At 38.0% G+C, this 16,828-nt stretch overlaps 1 protein-coding gene across 5 annotated transcripts in view; it reads left to right on the plus strand.

Annotated features, from left to right (window-relative positions):
- The window catches only part of galnt13 (polypeptide N-acetylgalactosaminyltransferase 13), a 65,289-nt gene extending 51,043 nt beyond the window's left edge, over positions 1–14,246 (plus strand). For 3 of the 5 annotated variants that reach the window (XM_030125606.1, XM_030125608.1, XM_030125609.1), the window contains exons 10-14: positions 607–705; positions 1,181–1,315; positions 1,620–1,649; positions 3,701–3,928; positions 11,873–11,984. In XM_030125606.1, coding sequence (XP_029981466.1) covers positions 607–705; positions 1,181–1,315; positions 1,620–1,649; positions 3,701–3,886 — 450 coding nt within the window. In that variant the 3' untranslated portion in view covers positions 3,887–3,928; positions 11,873–11,984. Of the gene's footprint in view, positions 1–606; positions 706–1,180; positions 1,316–1,619; positions 1,650–3,700; positions 3,929–11,872 lie in introns of all 5 variants that reach the window. The other 2 variants (XM_030125610.1, XM_030125611.1) reach the window with 2 other exon arrangements.
- The last annotated feature ends 2,582 nt before the right edge of the window (positions 14,247–16,828 follow it).

The raw sequence follows: 16,828 nt of genomic DNA on the forward strand, positions 1-16,828 counted from the left end.
TTGACTCATGAACACTGACACAGCACTGAAACGGAGGACTTCAGTGCCCTAGACGATACCCTGGGGTTGGCTGTGACCTCCTGCTCTATTACATGGCATACTCCTGGTGTGAACATTTTTGGTCAATCGCTTGTGGGAAGCAGTGTTGTTGAATTTTCTCCATTTGTTCACTATCTGCCTGACAGTCGACTAGTAGAATCCAAAGTCTTTAGAAACTGTTCTGTAAAATTTTCCTGCCTAATTAGCATCAACAACTCTAGCTAAAGAGCCCCGATTGTCGCTGAAAGACATACTCAACTCTGATTTTCCTTGTAAAGTGATGCGACAATCTTAGAGATTCACATAGTTTTGCCGCACGTAGTTCAGTTTGATAGGACATTTGTTTAATTAGGTGCTGTTTATCTAATTTAGCGTGGAAATCTTACCATATTTTAGGTAATATTTATGCAGAGAAGGAGAAATTTGTGGTTTACAAATTTTCAAGTACCACTGTAAACTGTGAAAGGCTCGACAGTATAAAAATAAATAAAACTCACTAATTAGAAACTAAAAGTTCAATCAGACTTGGAGACTGCTGTTACTTCTAACTGTGTATTCATCCTGCAGATCAGAAATGTTGAGACTAACCAGTGTGTGGACAATATGGGAAGAAAGGAGAACGAGAAAGTGGGCTTTTTCAACTGCCACGGCATGGGAGGAAACCAGGTAAAGAGGAAAATACATCAATGTTTACATTCATCTTGCAGATTTGATCGTAACTACTGTACATATTGACAATGGAGTTACTTTCTTTGGTGTTTTTGTGGAGTTTAGCTATTAGTTTTTTTGCTCACCAAAGGATTAGATTTCATCTTTACAAGAAAACCTTAATGAGGAAAGATGTGAAGTAGGTATCAGCTTTAGATAATATGCAGATTTTTTTGACGTTTTTCTTAATTGTGAGAACTAGTGAGCAGATACATGATCAGTAAATAAATACAGTGTTTGTATTACTGCAAGACAATACTGAGATTCTGTGGTTTGGTGTGATACATAATAATAGTCTTTAAATGAAAATGCAAATGTAATTAATCACATAATACGTACTAATATATACGTAGAACACAAACACTCGGAGACACAGTTATTATACACTTGGCTGAAATGCAAAAACCATGACAAATATGCTGTTTTTTTCCAGGTGTTCTCATACACAGCTGATAAAGAAATTAGGACAGATGACCTTTGCCTGGACGTCTCCCGTCTCAATGGGCCGGTCGTCATGCTCAAGTGTCACCACATGAAGGGCAATCAGATGTTCGAGTACGATGCCGAGGTAGGATCTCTGTTCCAAAAAACGGGCAAGTAATCGGTCAGCGGGCAGTCTTTGCCTGTTACCATTACTGCTTCCAGATGGCTGAAAAATGACGGATGAAAAGCTCATTGATTATGTCTGAGTCTGAGGGGACTGCATAGTGCAGTAGGGCACACTGAGATTTTCAGTAGCACAAAGTGGGACATTGAGTTCCTGATTTCTGCCACTAGATGGTGATGTATGCTAGTTTTTCAGCCTTAACATAGAGTCAAGTTGCTTTTTCCACCCAGCAGCTGTGTCTCTCCTGTGCTCTGCTTTTATATAGTATGTTGGCAAGTGGGAATATGATTTTGAGGTAAGCTGTTCAAGTAGTTTGAGTCCCGTTTCTCCAGTAGTCGTACTTATACTGTAACTCTGTGTATGTGAACTGTGTTGTGTCTGTGGTCAGTAGAGTAGATAATTGAAGTCTGAATGTGAAATGGAAGTCTTTAACTCAGGGAGTGAGGAAACTGTTATGTTCAGGTTTAATTCTAATCTAATTCCATGTCTTGCTGTACAATGTAGAGCACTTGATATTAGAAAACACTAACAAATTTATATAATATACAAGCCTGCAAATCACAGTTTTTCATTTTCCGTAGCACCAAAATGCAAATAATACTTTAATATTTGATGGTTAAGTCATGTATAGTACTCTTCTTATTCTTATTCTTATTCTTGTTCTTGTTCTTATTGTTATTCTATAAACAATGACAATAAGGCTATTTCCCATGTGGCATTTGAGGCCCATAATCATGTAAAAATAACTGCTATAGGCTCTGGTGGAAAGACGGGAAGACATTTTGAATCACATAGGAGAAGTAAAATGTTCACCTTAAGCCCAGTTGACTCACAACTTGAAGTGCTTTATGGATTGTACAACTCAAAAAGCATCCTTTATATTAACAATTTATGCAACCACAGAGAAAGAGTTTGGAAATACTGCAGTGAAAACAGTGTAACCTATCAGTGATTGAGTTGTCCTATGTCTGACATGTAGATAAGACAAGAGGAGGAAACCCAGAGGCTTTTCCATCCAGCATTAAACAAACCCTAGGAGAAATCCATTCATTACACTTTGTTCTCGTGGTGCATTCTTAATATGAAAAAAATGAATAATTCATAAATAAAGACGACTAGTCTCTGTTGTAAACAGCGCTGGGGTTTCGCTGCTGCCAGTGGTTGAGGTTATTTTCAGCCTGAGTCTGATGGACAGGGGCTCATTCCTGAGCGACTACAGTACTATTAACATTTGATCTGGTCATCAGTCTCATTTTCACATTAATATCTGACGTCTGCACAGTTCTGACGTCCTCATTCACAACTGTGATGGACAGCTTTTACTTATTTCCAGTTTTTCTGCTGTTTCAGCCAGAAATAAACCACGTTGAATGAACTCTCTCCAGAAACAGTCACACGTAAGAAAAATAGTGGCTATATATTTCTGTAACCTTCATCACATGTCAGACTAAAGATTTAAAGGGAAGATTGTGCTTCAGTTTTTTGGTAATTACGTTTTTAGTGTCGACATGAGTAATAGTCTAAGTAGTTAGTATTTCATCCTTTATGACATCTCAATGGAAATGTAAGTGCAAATTATTATTTAGCATATTTTTGGTCTTCTACATTCTTTTTATTTGAAGTTCAGGTGGTTAACCATTTGTAGGGCACTTATATATACTCTGAAATACTCTAATAAATCATGTCAACCTTAGTGTGTTATTGGAGGACATAACAAGACTTTATTGCGTTTGTGAATTTTTTCCAAATTTTGTATTGTCATGGAGAAAATCAAGGTGAGTGAAGTTACCATATTTGGTTCCTTGCCCATAAGTGGCCAAAAAAAACCCCCAAAAGTATAGGCCTATATAAAACATACATGAAAAACTAATGTAGGTTGAAAGGAATGTGTATTTTAGAACATTACAACAACATAAGTGTTGATCCAGACCCCTGTCCACATCCACATTATCCCTTTGAACATCATTCCTTACATTAGTACCATTACTTCATGGTACCTAACAAAGCAGGTACACTCACTGTTCATGCAGAGGTGGACCTTACAGACCCTGTAGACCACATTGAACCTAAGATTGTTGCATCACTGTACTAACTGTAGCTGTTTCTGTCACTGTCTTGTAATGTGTGTGGAAATGCCTAAAAATAGTCACTTGCCCGATAAAGGGTTCATGTGGGTTTTGATCACCTCAAATCAATGAAAAACTTTTCTATTAAAAGCAACTGTCTTTGAACTTATTAAAGTGGGAAATTTGGTGTTAAGAGCAGATGGATTCATTTAAGAACAACAGATGACTCTCAGACTTACCTTCACCACCATCTGTCCCTTTCACTCCCGGCTCGCCGCAGAAGCACACCTTCCTCCACATCATCACCCAGTCATGTCTGACCATCAGTCGTCTGGAGGATGGCACGTACGGCCCCACTGTGGAATACTGTAACAACAGTCCCATACAGACCTGGATCCTCCACAACTACACACGCCTGGAGGTCGCTAGACGCCTCTACTTCAGTCCCAGTGATTATATTCTCTAGGCGTCTCTGCTCTGGGGGGGCTTTAGGTTCTGAGGTGAACAGGTCAGTACAATTAGGCTAGTGGTCAGTTTAGTAGCTCTGTAGTGTTAGTTGCTCTCTAGTGCTGTAGATCAGGGGTGTCAAACTCATTTTAGTTTAGGGGCCACATGCAGCTTAATATGATCTAAGGTGGGCCAGACCAGTAAAATAATATAAATAATAGCATAAGAACTGATAAATAATGTCAACTCCAAAGTTTTTTAATGTTTTTGAGTGAAAAAAGTCAAATTCTGTCATGAAAATGTTTACATCTACGAACTGTACTTGAACATAACATGAACAAATATGAGCAACCTGAAAATCCTGAAGGAAAATAAGTGTAGTTTTAACAATATTACACCTTAGTTTATCATTTATACATGTGCATCACAACTTAGAGATCACAGTGGATCTACAAATACACAAAACATTTAGTAACAGGCAGAATATTGTTAAAATTCCACATACTTCTATTTAGACATTTCAGGTTGTTCATATTTGTTCAGGTTTTTCACATTTTTTGTAAAAGGCTAGTCTGTAAATGTCAACATTTTTGTGTAATTTAACTTTTTTTTTTGTTACACTAAAACCAAGAAAAAAGTTTGTGGTTTTCATTATTTATAGTTTATTCTGATAGTATTTTACTGGTCTGACCCACTTTAGATTAAAACGACCAAAAAAATTCACCCCACGGGCCGGATTGGACCCTTTGGCGGGCCGGTTTTGGCCCCCGGGCCGTATGTTTGACATCTGTGCTGTAGATCATTAGCAGTGTTAGAATGTGAATTGAAGAGTTTGACTTGCTTAAATAGATCCATTTGTAGTTAATAGTCTCCATTATTCTAGTATTTTTTTTTTTTTTTGCTTTTATCAACAGATGTGATGTTGGTCTTTCAGGTATTAGTCATAATGTCCATGAAAATTATGTTGGGAAGCATTAAGTAGCTTTTACCGATGACCTTTCAGGGGAAGTGAATGTAGACGCACATCAAGCTACAACTGTCCCATCAACATGGAGCTGTGTGTAAAGTCACTATCAGCAAGACCTTTATCCAGTCTTCACACCAAATTAGATCTCATTTGACATTTATTTTCTAACATAAATATTTTATTTTGATATGAAAATTCACAGGCTGTCCACTGTACGGCCAAGCGCTCGATGAATGATGCCCGATGGAGGAGGCAGTGTTTATTTTTGGCTTATTATCTATGTGCAGAGCGGATTGAAATGGGCTTGCCATTGTTTACAAGTTCTTTTGAAGTGATCCTTCATCGTGAACCTGTCTTTCATGGGCCCAGCCTCTCAGGGCTCGCTCCTATTTCCCTGAAGCAGCTGTGTACACTCAATTCCATGTGCATATTGTAAAACCAACGAATCCCATTTATTAATGCTGTTCACCATTCAGCCTGCTTATTTACATTCTTCTGTCAGGAAAGTTGTTGGGTTTAGCATTTCTGTTCATTTCAGGTAGCTATTTTGCTGCTTTTTCAATTCTCAGACCCTGTTTGTCATTTTCTTTGTTGCCACTTCTTTTCTGCTGAGTTACCTGAGTTTGCACCTCAGTCTGTTGTATCGCTCAAAAAGCTAAAGAGCAATTTCACTGTAGCATGCCACAATTTTTGTGTCCAAGCAAGGTAAATTGGGTAAGGAGCTCGTAGAGCTGCTGGTGTGTGTCAGAGTTGCGGCAGTCAAGTGACCTGCTGTTAGATGGCCTGATTCGCAGTTCACACTCAGAGGTCCTTGTGACACAAACCACATATAAGGAAAGCAGGAATACAAGATCAGGGCACTGTTACAGCAAATGAAACTGTTGCCTGACTCCGCGTTGACACAAAAGGAATGTGATGTTTTGTACTCCTACAAAGCAGCCTAGCCTCGTAGATCTCCGGCACAAGAACACAATAAACAAGAACTCATTGCCTTTCAGTAAGATCAGGGTGCTGCTTGGTGACGAAGAGGATAATGTTCCTCAACCAGAGCTTATGGTTAGAAACCATCCTCATTTAATTAGCTGGTCTCAGCTGTGTACACACTCAGCAACTTGCTCCGGAGACACTGGTTAGTGTGCTCCCAGCCTGAGATGGGAGTTTTTGTCTGCCCCAAAGGAAGCATGAAATAATTATGAGCAAAGGACAGGACCTCCACATTTCTACTATTTTCATTAAATGTTGAGCAGTTTTTTTGCCCTCTGACTTTATATTTCTCCTCTGTCATATCTTCCACTGGAGTACTTTTGCACCTTTAAATAAAAAACAAACAAATAGTAGATTAAACCACCAGTTTAAGACAGACGAGTGAATTAAAAAAAAAAGGGAGATTTTTTTTTTCCTAGATGCACTGCTTGTCATTTGTACATTCTAGAAATAACTGCATAGACTAAGAGACCATTTTACATTTTCTTCACTAATCCTCAACACCGTAGAGCAGACTCACTGCCCACTGGCTTGGTTGTACCTGCTGTTAATAAAGGATTTTTATTTTTTTTAATAAGGCAAGAGGAGGGTTTTGTCTCTAGTTAGAGCTGTCGTATTGTTCTTTTCTTCTATTTTTAAGGGGCAGGTGTGTTAGGTTGTATGCCACCTGCTCTCTTTGTTCTTGCTGTGTTTGAACAAATGTGCCCTGTAGAGTGGTCTGTAATGTGTACTTCAAGACAGATCTATCTGTGTGTGTTGGTGTGTGTGTGTAGTTCGTTGTATCTGGGCAGAGGATGTCAGACCTCTCTGTTTTTAAGCCTATGATCAAACATGGCTGGAGCGTCAGTGTGCTCATTAGTGTGAATGTCCTCTGTCAACAGTCGAAGCACAATCTTGTTTTAATGAAGAATTTCCTGTCAACCGCAGGATAACGGCACATGTAGGTTCAGGTATCTAGTGCTTCATGTGTGTGTGTTTTCTTTTTTTTTTATTGATATGTGTTAGTGTTGACCGAGAAACTATCGTCATATTTTTATCAGCGCTCCATGAACACGCATGATAAACTGATCCCAAAAGACACGTCACTGATAAAAAAAAAAAAAAAAAAAATCAAGTACACTCACACGTGCCTTGCATTCACACTCAACATTTGGCCTGTCAGATGGAGCTCTGTATACATGGGCCGTGCATTCACACCATTTGGCCAATCAGATGAAGCCCCAGTCAGGCGTCAACTACCCTCAGATTAATTGGTGGCAATTTGGAGGCGGTTGCAAGGTTTTTTGTTTATTTATCGCAATATTGAACAAGCTATCATACATCACAGTTTGTTTGTTTTTTGCCTGTAAATCTGTGATATGCCTTATGTGCATCTTAGTCTTAAAGTGACTCCAAATACTTTAAACATTAAGCTTCAAACTGAAACAAAAAACAACCTCAGGTCTTTGATTTCTCAGCTTATGATTAGGATGAGGAAAGGAACTCAAGTGAGGAATGAACTTCCGGAAGCATCTTACTTCAGAGGGACTGAAAGTAAATGGTTAATCAAGGCCATTGAGAGCTCTCTTCCAGTTGTTCATGGGGGGTGCTATCTCTAGGGGCTTTGTGGCAGATAGCCACAGACTGGTACATGCTCATACGGTGCTTGAGCTTTTGAGCTTAGTTGGTTGCAGTATGTTGGTTTTCTAGTCTGGACGTTTAAAAGCACTTGTTTTGTCCTCTGTTCTATCTGGACTTTACAGTGGACAGTGTATGTGCTCAAGTGTCTGATTTATTAAGCCTCTTTCTAAACACACTACACAATGACACGAGTGCATTGCCTTTAAATATCACTGACCTTTAATAGAGTTAGCACTGTGGAGCTTCAAATCATGCAGCCCAACAAAAAGACTTAGTTCTCAAAAAACAAGAATAACATACAGTACTGTTCTCTGTCTCTGTATTAAGATGCAATCTATATATGTGAAGTAAGCACAGCAGTAAAAACTAAAGTTTTGGGGTAAATTTTTAAAAAATTTTCTCTTTATATTTTTCATTTTTACCCGTGTGGTTTTTCTACCTGTTGTTTCTCTCTGTGATTGCTTGTTGTATATTGCTGCTCTTAACTGTGAAATTTCCCCATGGTGGGATTTATCTTATCTTATCTTATCTTATCTTATCTTATCTTATCTTATCTTATCTTATCTTATCTTATCTTATCTTATCTTATCTTATCTTGTCTTGTCTTGTCTTGTCTTGTCTTGTCTTGTCTTGTCTTGTCTTACTACCTCCACCAAGCAGATTATGTTTTTGTCGGCGTTGGTTTGTTTGTCTGTCTGTCTGTCTGTCTGTCTGATTGTGTGCAGGATAACTCAAAAAGTTATTGTTGGACTTGGATGAAAATTTCAGGAAATGTTGATACTGGCACAAGGAACAAATGGTTAACATTTTGGTGGTGATTGGGGGTGGGGGAGCCACGGGGGCCCACTGATCGGCCTTGGCGGAGGTCTGCGCTCTCCAAGTGCTTCTTATCTTATCTTATCTTATCTTATCTTATCTTATCTTATCATAAAAAACAGCTTCTATAAACCAAAAGGGTCGTATTTAGTGTGACCTTCCTTTACACTTAACTCTTTATAGGGCACTCAGAAATACTCTGAAATTCGGAATTACAACCTTAATGTGTTATTGAAGGACTTAACAATGTTATTACTTTAGTGAAATTTTTCAAAATTGTTTATTGCTATGTAGAAAATCAAGGTCAATGAAGTTACGTTATTTGGTTCCTTACCCGTAAGTGTCAAAAAAAAAAAGTCAATGAAAGAAATATAAAAAAATACAAAAACACACATGTGAAGTGAAAGGAATATGTTTTTTGAGAACATTTGAATATCATTTTTAGAAAATTAGACCAACATAAGTGTTGATCCAGACACCTGTCCACATCCACATTATCTCTTTGAACATAATTCCTTACATTAGTACCTTTACTTCATGGTACCTAACAAAGCAGGTACAATCACTGTTCATGCAAAGGTGGACCTTACAGACCCTGACTGTTGACTCACTGTTACTGTTGCTGCCACTTTCTTGTAAAATATGTGTAAATTACCAAAAAAAGTCACTTGCCCGATAAAGGGTTAACATGTCTTTAACCCTTTTGTTCAGACAATGTCAGATTTATTGCATTAATTTTCTGATGTTTTATACTAGATTTCTGTTTGTGCTGCTTTTTGTCATAGGGTCAGGGTCACATTAAATAGGGACTTTGACCTTTACAAACTATTTAGTTCATTGTTTTATGCGTCTCTTTTAAGACAGTGCACATATTTCCTATATTGTCTTGTTGTACCTAAAGAAAATGGAATGAGAAATAAATATGTATGCTCATTTCAACCCTGCAAAAACAACAAAGCTAAAGGTGGCCTATGACCTTTACAAAGTACTGTATATGTATGAATAATGCACAATTCTGTTATTTCAGCTGGAACATTCTACTGCTTCACATCCACTTTTTGCAGCAACATTTATTATAATTATTTTAAGAAAAAGTAGGAAAACAACACAGCAGCTCTTCAGTCAGTTTAGATTTACAATACCTAAACATGGCTTAATTTCTTGATTTTCTTTTTTTCTTTTTTAATCTTCCAGTTTCGTCCTGATTAAGGAGGAAATGAGGAATGTATTAAAACATATGTGTTTAATATATCCTGTGACTTAAAGGTCTGAGCACTCACTCCATAATCATTTGTGTTAAAGTCACCAGATCAATTTCATATAGAAATTGATTTGCTCTTGCACTTTAACACTTTCATATTGGATTTCCGTGTCCCTCCACCTAACCGTATTACCAATATTCACTGGCATTTATTCGGTGGTTTAGCTTTATGAAGAAAATGTACAGCATATCTTTGGCTCGCTAAATGCAACTTCAATCAATTTGCAAACAAAATACTGAGAGAGAGGAAGCATAAAGCTGCTGACATGTACACAAGGGCATTGATTATCATCAGCACCTGCAGGATTAAAAACAGAAAAACGAGGGCTTCTACAGGCAAAAATCAGTATTTAGTAGCTCAAATAAGAAGAAACAAGGTGTAATTCAGTAAAAGATTATCATAATAAATCTCATATTTTCAGCCCAAAAGAGTTCAAGTGTTAAGTGGAGATGGAGGTCAGCTACCACTTTGGTTTTCAGAAACAGTTTTGTCTTTTATCTTTGTCTAATTTTTATTGTTATTAGATTTTTATTAAATGCTTAAATTTCTATATATTCCCATTGTATCTCCATACAGAGACAGAACAGAATATGCGTTCATTTTCATGAAAAAGCAACCGAAAAACCTGATGTTGCCTAAGACTTTTGCACACTACTGAATAATAATAGTATATTGAACAAAAAAAGATAGTATATGTTTAGAATGATTTATGATCACAGTGTAACCTCAATTAGTACAATATCTTCTGTGACACAATTTTAGGAATGGTTGATTTATGAATGTTTAAGCGCCTCGATATGTTACCCTCTGCCACACCAGCAGCCAGCCTGCCACTGGCTCCTTCACAAAGATTTTCCGTATTGTTGAAAATATAACCACATTAACATTTTATGATGTGCTTTTATAGGTCCGACTTGCTCAAATAAAAGCACCACTCCTGTTTACACCAGTGTGCTCGTCCTCAAAACACCCCAGACCTTTGTAATTCTTTGTTTACTTGCACACTGGTGCATATACCGCCGTGTACCAGCGGACTAATTCCTGTGGGAACTCATGAATTGTAAAGCCTCGCCACTCACATTAGTGCTGAATCATAATTTTGCAAAAACTTGCGATTGTTTTGTTGTTTAATACATGGACATGCATTATTAACATTGCTTGCTCAACACAATGAAACTGTTTTGGAACTATTTTAACTTGGGAACATGAAAAGCGGCTGTATGGAGTTCAGATATCATTCTTTTACTTTTAATTACCTCCGCCAAATGAAACGGCGGAGGTTAGGTTTTCATCAGGGTCTGTCTGTTTGTCTATTAGCAAGATAACTCAAAAAGTTATGGATGGATTTTCATGAAATTTTCAGGAAATGTTGATACTGGCACAAGGAACAAATTATTAAATTTTGGTGGTGATTTGGTGGTGACGATTTTTTGTTTGTTCGTCTGTCTGTTAGCAAGAAAACTCAAAAACATATGGACGGATCTGGATGGAATTTTCAGGAAATGTTGAGACTGGCACAAGGAGCAAATTATTAAATTTGGTGGTGATGGGGGGGGGGCACAGACTGATCTGCCTTGGCGGAGGTCTGCGCTTTCCGAGTGCTTTTCTAGTTCATTGTGGTATTTATATCTGTTATGTATTAAAATCATCTTCACTAGAAGTAAAACTAAAGTATGAGGGCAGAAATGCATGTGTTAAAATTTCCGTATAGTTTTCTTAGCGTGTTAATAAGTAAGTAAGTTTTATTTATAGAACACTTTTCAGAGACAGGGTGTCACAAAGTGGTTTACAGTGCAAGATACAATTAAAAGCAACTAAAAATACAAAATAAAATACAGATTTACAATGCAGTTAAAATACAGTTGAAATGTGATAAATACATGAAGTGCAGTCCGTTTGTGGCATATTCCTGTTGGTGTTTCTTACACTGAAATAGGGTAAAGTCTTGATATGACTGCTCTGATGTTCAGCAGACAGTCACAAAGTGGCAGTGATAATGATTTCTCCACCAAGAGGAACCTCAATTCTCCCAGCAGCAACACTGTGTTTTTGTTTGGTGAAAGAGGAAATACTTTTTCTGCCCTGAAACAGCCCACTCACTTGATGTTCCTTCTCTTTTACACTGTAACTGAGTGCTACAGGCTGCAGCCATTTACTTGGTTGAAAGGTATTGTGTTAAATGTAGAAAATCAATATCTGAAGTGTGTCTGTGAAGGTTCATCACCCAGGTGGAATTCAACTTTCTCCAGCCAAGTAGAGTTGATGCATCATGTGGTGGAAAACCTTTTATGGGATTGTGTCACATGCTCAGATTTGCATATAAATAACCAACCTGTCTGATTCTTTCTCTCACCAGCGACTCACCCTGCTGCACGTGAACAGCAACCAGTGTTTGGACATGCCATCTGAGGAGGACAAGATGGTCCCTACTCTGAGAGACTGCAACGGCAGCCGCTCTCAGCAGTGGCTGCTCCGTAACATGACCCTGAGCGTCTGATCCGTCACCTCGCCTCTTCCCCTCGCAGCTCCGTCCTCATCCTAATCAGTCCTGTCTCTCCCCAGCTTCACCTGGTGGCTCTTACCACGCACTTCATACACTTCTTCCTGAAATAGTGTATACAGAGATCCAGGCAGCAGCGGCTTCTTTTCTGTTAAGGAGGCGACGGCACCTGCCTTTCAGTCAACAGGATGATCTGTAGCTCTGGGGACGCCTTCGTGTGGAGACAGTGGGAGCGATGTGTGAGGTGTGTGCATGGAGAACACTGATATCAAAGCACTCACACTGTGTCGGACAGCTGCTAGCTGTGAATTCACTGTGCTGCTCAGACTGCTGCTTCACTGATGGACAAACAAACACAAGAGCATTTCAACCAAGAAAATATTTTAAAAAAAGGATTTTCCAAGGCACATCTACAGTGCACAGTGATCTGTGCTGTAAATGACCTTTCCTGTGCTCTGTACATGCAGCCCTCTGGTGTTGAGGTTTAATCTACAAACAAGACGTCTTTTATAGCAAAGCACTGCATATCATTTTTCCATCAAATTAAATAATCTAACATGTATGTATGATCAGGCTGATAAAAAAATAAATACTATATCAAACATGGCATTGATAAGGATCCCATAAATGTGGTTATCAAGGAATTGCAACTAAAATACATGCTGAGCCAGACAAACTTATCAGGATGAAGCAGTTTTTCCAAATGAACCCAAACATGTCTTTGGCTTAGAGTCATTATCAGTGATTTCATTCACATGCACAAAATATTCTTTTTTTTTTTTGTCCTTATTCTGTAAAAGACAATGTTGGTAATAAGCTCGTTAGGAAAAATGAATATTCCGCTGCCATTCCTGTTCACGTGCAGCGATGCATATTCTGATTAAACCCAGGTTTTTCTACTGGTGGCAGATGTTCCACTGTGTGAACACAGCGTCTTTTGTTTCTGCAAAACCCCACTTTGAAAAGGTCATCGTTTTAATATTTGCTCATATCCAAAAACCTGATGATATCCTCTTTCGTAAAGCTTAAATGTAGGTGTGTTTCTCCCTCAGACTGGAAACTCAACTTTACTTTGGAGCATCCATATCTACCAGAGAGGATCTTTGTCTACACACCGAGACACATTTTCTGTATGTGTTGTATCTGTGTGCAAAGAATCTCCATGAAAGCGGAAACAACATCAGCATATTCCACATCTTAGTTGAAAAATATTCCATTTGGGTAAAGGCCTAATTCAGAATATCCAAATGGAATATGCTGTTTACACAACACCTGATAAATTCAGACAATTGCCACATTTGGAGTAATAGTGGAATATTAATGTGCATGTAAATGTAGATTGAATTCTTTATTAAACTACAAAGGAGCCAAACTGAGATGATTGCAGATTGATCGCTTTAACCTCATTAAATGTTTTGGCTTCAAAACCATGAGGCAGCTCTCTAGATCGACAAAGTATGTTTGTTTCTGTGTATATAAGTCCTTAACTGTCTGAAAGGAACCAAACAAGCAGCAGGTGATCACGTCTGTGCTCTGAGAAGACATGATTTGCATTGAATGTAACGGTTTGTCCTACATTAAAATGACTGTACATTGAAAATAGCCTAAATGCACTGTGTTACGATGAAGACTATCTGAGAGCTTCGTTACTACAAATATACATTTGCTTCATCAGATTCCTTACCCAGTTCTTTTTAATACTCTGAGAAATGACGTCTTGGAGCCAAATAGGTGCGTGTGCCTTTAGGATGTTGTTTATTGTTTGTATTTGGTTTATTGGTTTTAGATTAGTTAATTACTTTGTTGTTTATAAGAATGTTAAGTCTGTTTTCATTAAAAAAAAAACTTGATATGTACTGTAAGTAATCATCATATCTCATAAACAAGTCACCGCCATGTTAATGCTTGATTAACATTGAGTTATCTAATAGATCCGTGAGTCAGTATTCAGTATATCACTGTTCACTCATCTTCTGTGCAGACGACAGGTACTTTCCACTACACTGTTGACCTCAAACAGGCGACTGATGTTGTTGTACATAATGCTGTTGAAAATGTTTCTATCACTGGTGTTGTTATATATACAGAACCAATTATTTTTCTAAGATGCTGTAAAACTTGAACACTCCTCAGAGAAAAAGACGTTGAATGGTAAACAGATCACGAGGTATTGTAGTGTTATGTTTGGCATCGTGGTAATAAAAACCAGTGCTTACCTTGGGTTTTGAAATTGCGGTGTGTTTTGGAAATCATCATTGGTCCCATGAAACCAATTCTCAGACTACCTAAAGGACCTTAGGCGAATGTACATGAGGGAGCGACTAATGGTGAAATACTATCAATGCTGCTTGAAAACTGAATCCCAGCCAAGTGCCTACTTGGCATTCAGACTAAAATTAAATCACCTCTTTCGTACTATACACACACATTTATTGTTTTTCATTATCCTAAAGTGCATGGCATTAAAATAGGATTGTAATGTTTCAGTGTACTGGTTGCAAAGTGATGTTACCTGTTTGTACATTTTGCTTTTTTTTTTTTTTTGAGAAAAAAAGAGACGAAAATAAAACTAAATGCAGAATTAGCATTCATTTCAGCGTCAGACGAATGATGAAAACACCAGCACATCACACTAACACATCAGTTGTTAAATAAACCTTGTTCCTGAAGCTTTTAAGACCCTTGTACATCTCATTACCGGGCTTTAGTGCGGGGGCTTATAAAGGTGGCAAATTGTGGCTTCTCCCCCATGGTGACCATTAGGACGGAGTGTGTACAACAAGGTCCTTGTAAAGGCCCCTGATAATGACTGACACCTTCCTGCTTTGTCCAGTATGTGTAAATGTGTCAGCTCTTCAAGGCCGCCGTGACATGTCTCATTATTCTGTGTACATTTATGTGAGGGGAGGTTGACCCTTTATTTTGACCCAAAGCTGAGAAGTAAAGTGATGCTCAAAGACATTGAATGGGACGCGGCAAAAGGAGAGCCTGGAGATCAATAGAGGCCAAGAATGACGAAGCTCAGAGAATATCTACAAGATGGTCATCACTGGGGTCATTGTATAAGTGCAGCTAATTATTACTTCTTTTTTCCTTTTTTTTTTTGATCCTTAAAAGACTGACTTTGAAAATATTTGAGCATCTACTCCCAAAGAGTGCATCACAATCCACAGGTTGATCGCAGGCGATTTCATAAGGATTGACAAATGAATTTGCATTTCAAACATTTCAGAAATCTTTCAACAAGAGGCAGGTTTCCAGTGACACAGAAAGTTCAGATTATTCTGACAATTGTAATAACACTGAATTCAGTATGAAAAAGCTTGGCTACATTCTGTTTTATAGATGAGATAAACAGTAGAAGAGGCTGTTAAAATGCAGTATGGGCTCGTTTATTCAGACGATAATGGAGGGATGCACCAGTTACAAAATTCTTGGCCTGTACTGTTACTGATGTTAGTTGCTGTTTATTTGGGTTTTTCTCCTCTTAAAAGAGAAATTTTCATTTAAAAAAAGTAAAATAAATAAATAAAAGTTACTATTTTAAAGTCTTTCAATCCCCATCACATTATCTTTGAATGAACACAGATACACACGCATTCAAATTTATGTAGAAAATGTAATATAACATCACAGATAAATATCTACCAGTACCACTTGTGAAAAGACATCTTATACCAATACCAGCATCAGCTAAAATCAGCAAAATTCACAGAAAATGTCCAACTGATATATTGGTTCATCCTTAACTTTATCATGTATATGTTTTCATTGGCATCCATTAACAAAATTGGATTTTTCAGTTATAAGGTATCTCATCTACGTGTTTGAGGTATTACAATAAGATGATGCGGACATGCAATAGAAAAAATGGTCAAGATTTATGCCCAGATTTGCTCTTCTCATGAAGGCCTGTTGTGAACTGGGTTGTGATTGTTTGACATGATTTTTAGTAAATGGGTCCCCAGAAAAAGGCTTGCAAAACACTGATGTCCATGATTGTGGAATTGCTTATCACCATTTCATACAGTGTTATTTTGTCTGGTAGAAACAAATTCATAAAACCTGTATTTTTCATTATAAATGGTTTGAGAATTTAAGAATATTTAGTTTTGTTTTGAAGAACGCAGCGGAAAGGAGGCCCCTTTTTCAATAACTGACACCAATACAGCATATCATTTTTCCATTTTTACATCATTGTGAAGCTCTCTGGGTACCCAGTGCTGAGGTATTTATAGCAGCTGAGAAGCTGACAACACATCAGTGCTTCACCACACTCTCAGCAGGGTCTCTATGGGGACTGACTGCGGTTTCTGACACCTGTAGGTGGAAAACCCGGGCTGGTTAACTGAGTCCGGGAGGATAAGATAGTGAGTCTGTGGACGGGCCAGGGGAGTCCATTAAGGGGTGAGATGCTTTAAAAAATAGCCTTAATGGAGGCTTTATCTGTGGCTATCTGCAGCTCACTGTGACTCTCAAAGGTAAAACATGATCTCAGCTTGAGCAGACTGTGCTTTATCCTATTCTGAACAGAGTAAAGCACAGGTTCATATAAGCTTTAATGTATTTAATGAGTTTAATCCAAGTCCTATGAAAACCTTGAAGATTACTCTCCATGACCACCTTAAGGACACCGCAGCATCTTGAACCTCTTTCCTTCTGGTTACACGATAGTCTAAGCTATTTCATTACAGCATCATGTCATGAAACTCTTTAACACATTCGTGCTTTGACTGCAAAGACAATGCTATACATTTTCACTCTTATTTCATTCCCGTTTCTCCCTTCTCTGATGTGCTTGATTGTATTCTG

This window comes from Sphaeramia orbicularis, chromosome 21 (genome assembly GCF_902148855.1).
Source record: "Sphaeramia orbicularis chromosome 21, fSphaOr1.1, whole genome shotgun sequence".
Lineage (NCBI taxonomy): Eukaryota > Metazoa > Chordata > Actinopteri > Kurtiformes > Apogonidae > Sphaeramia > Sphaeramia orbicularis.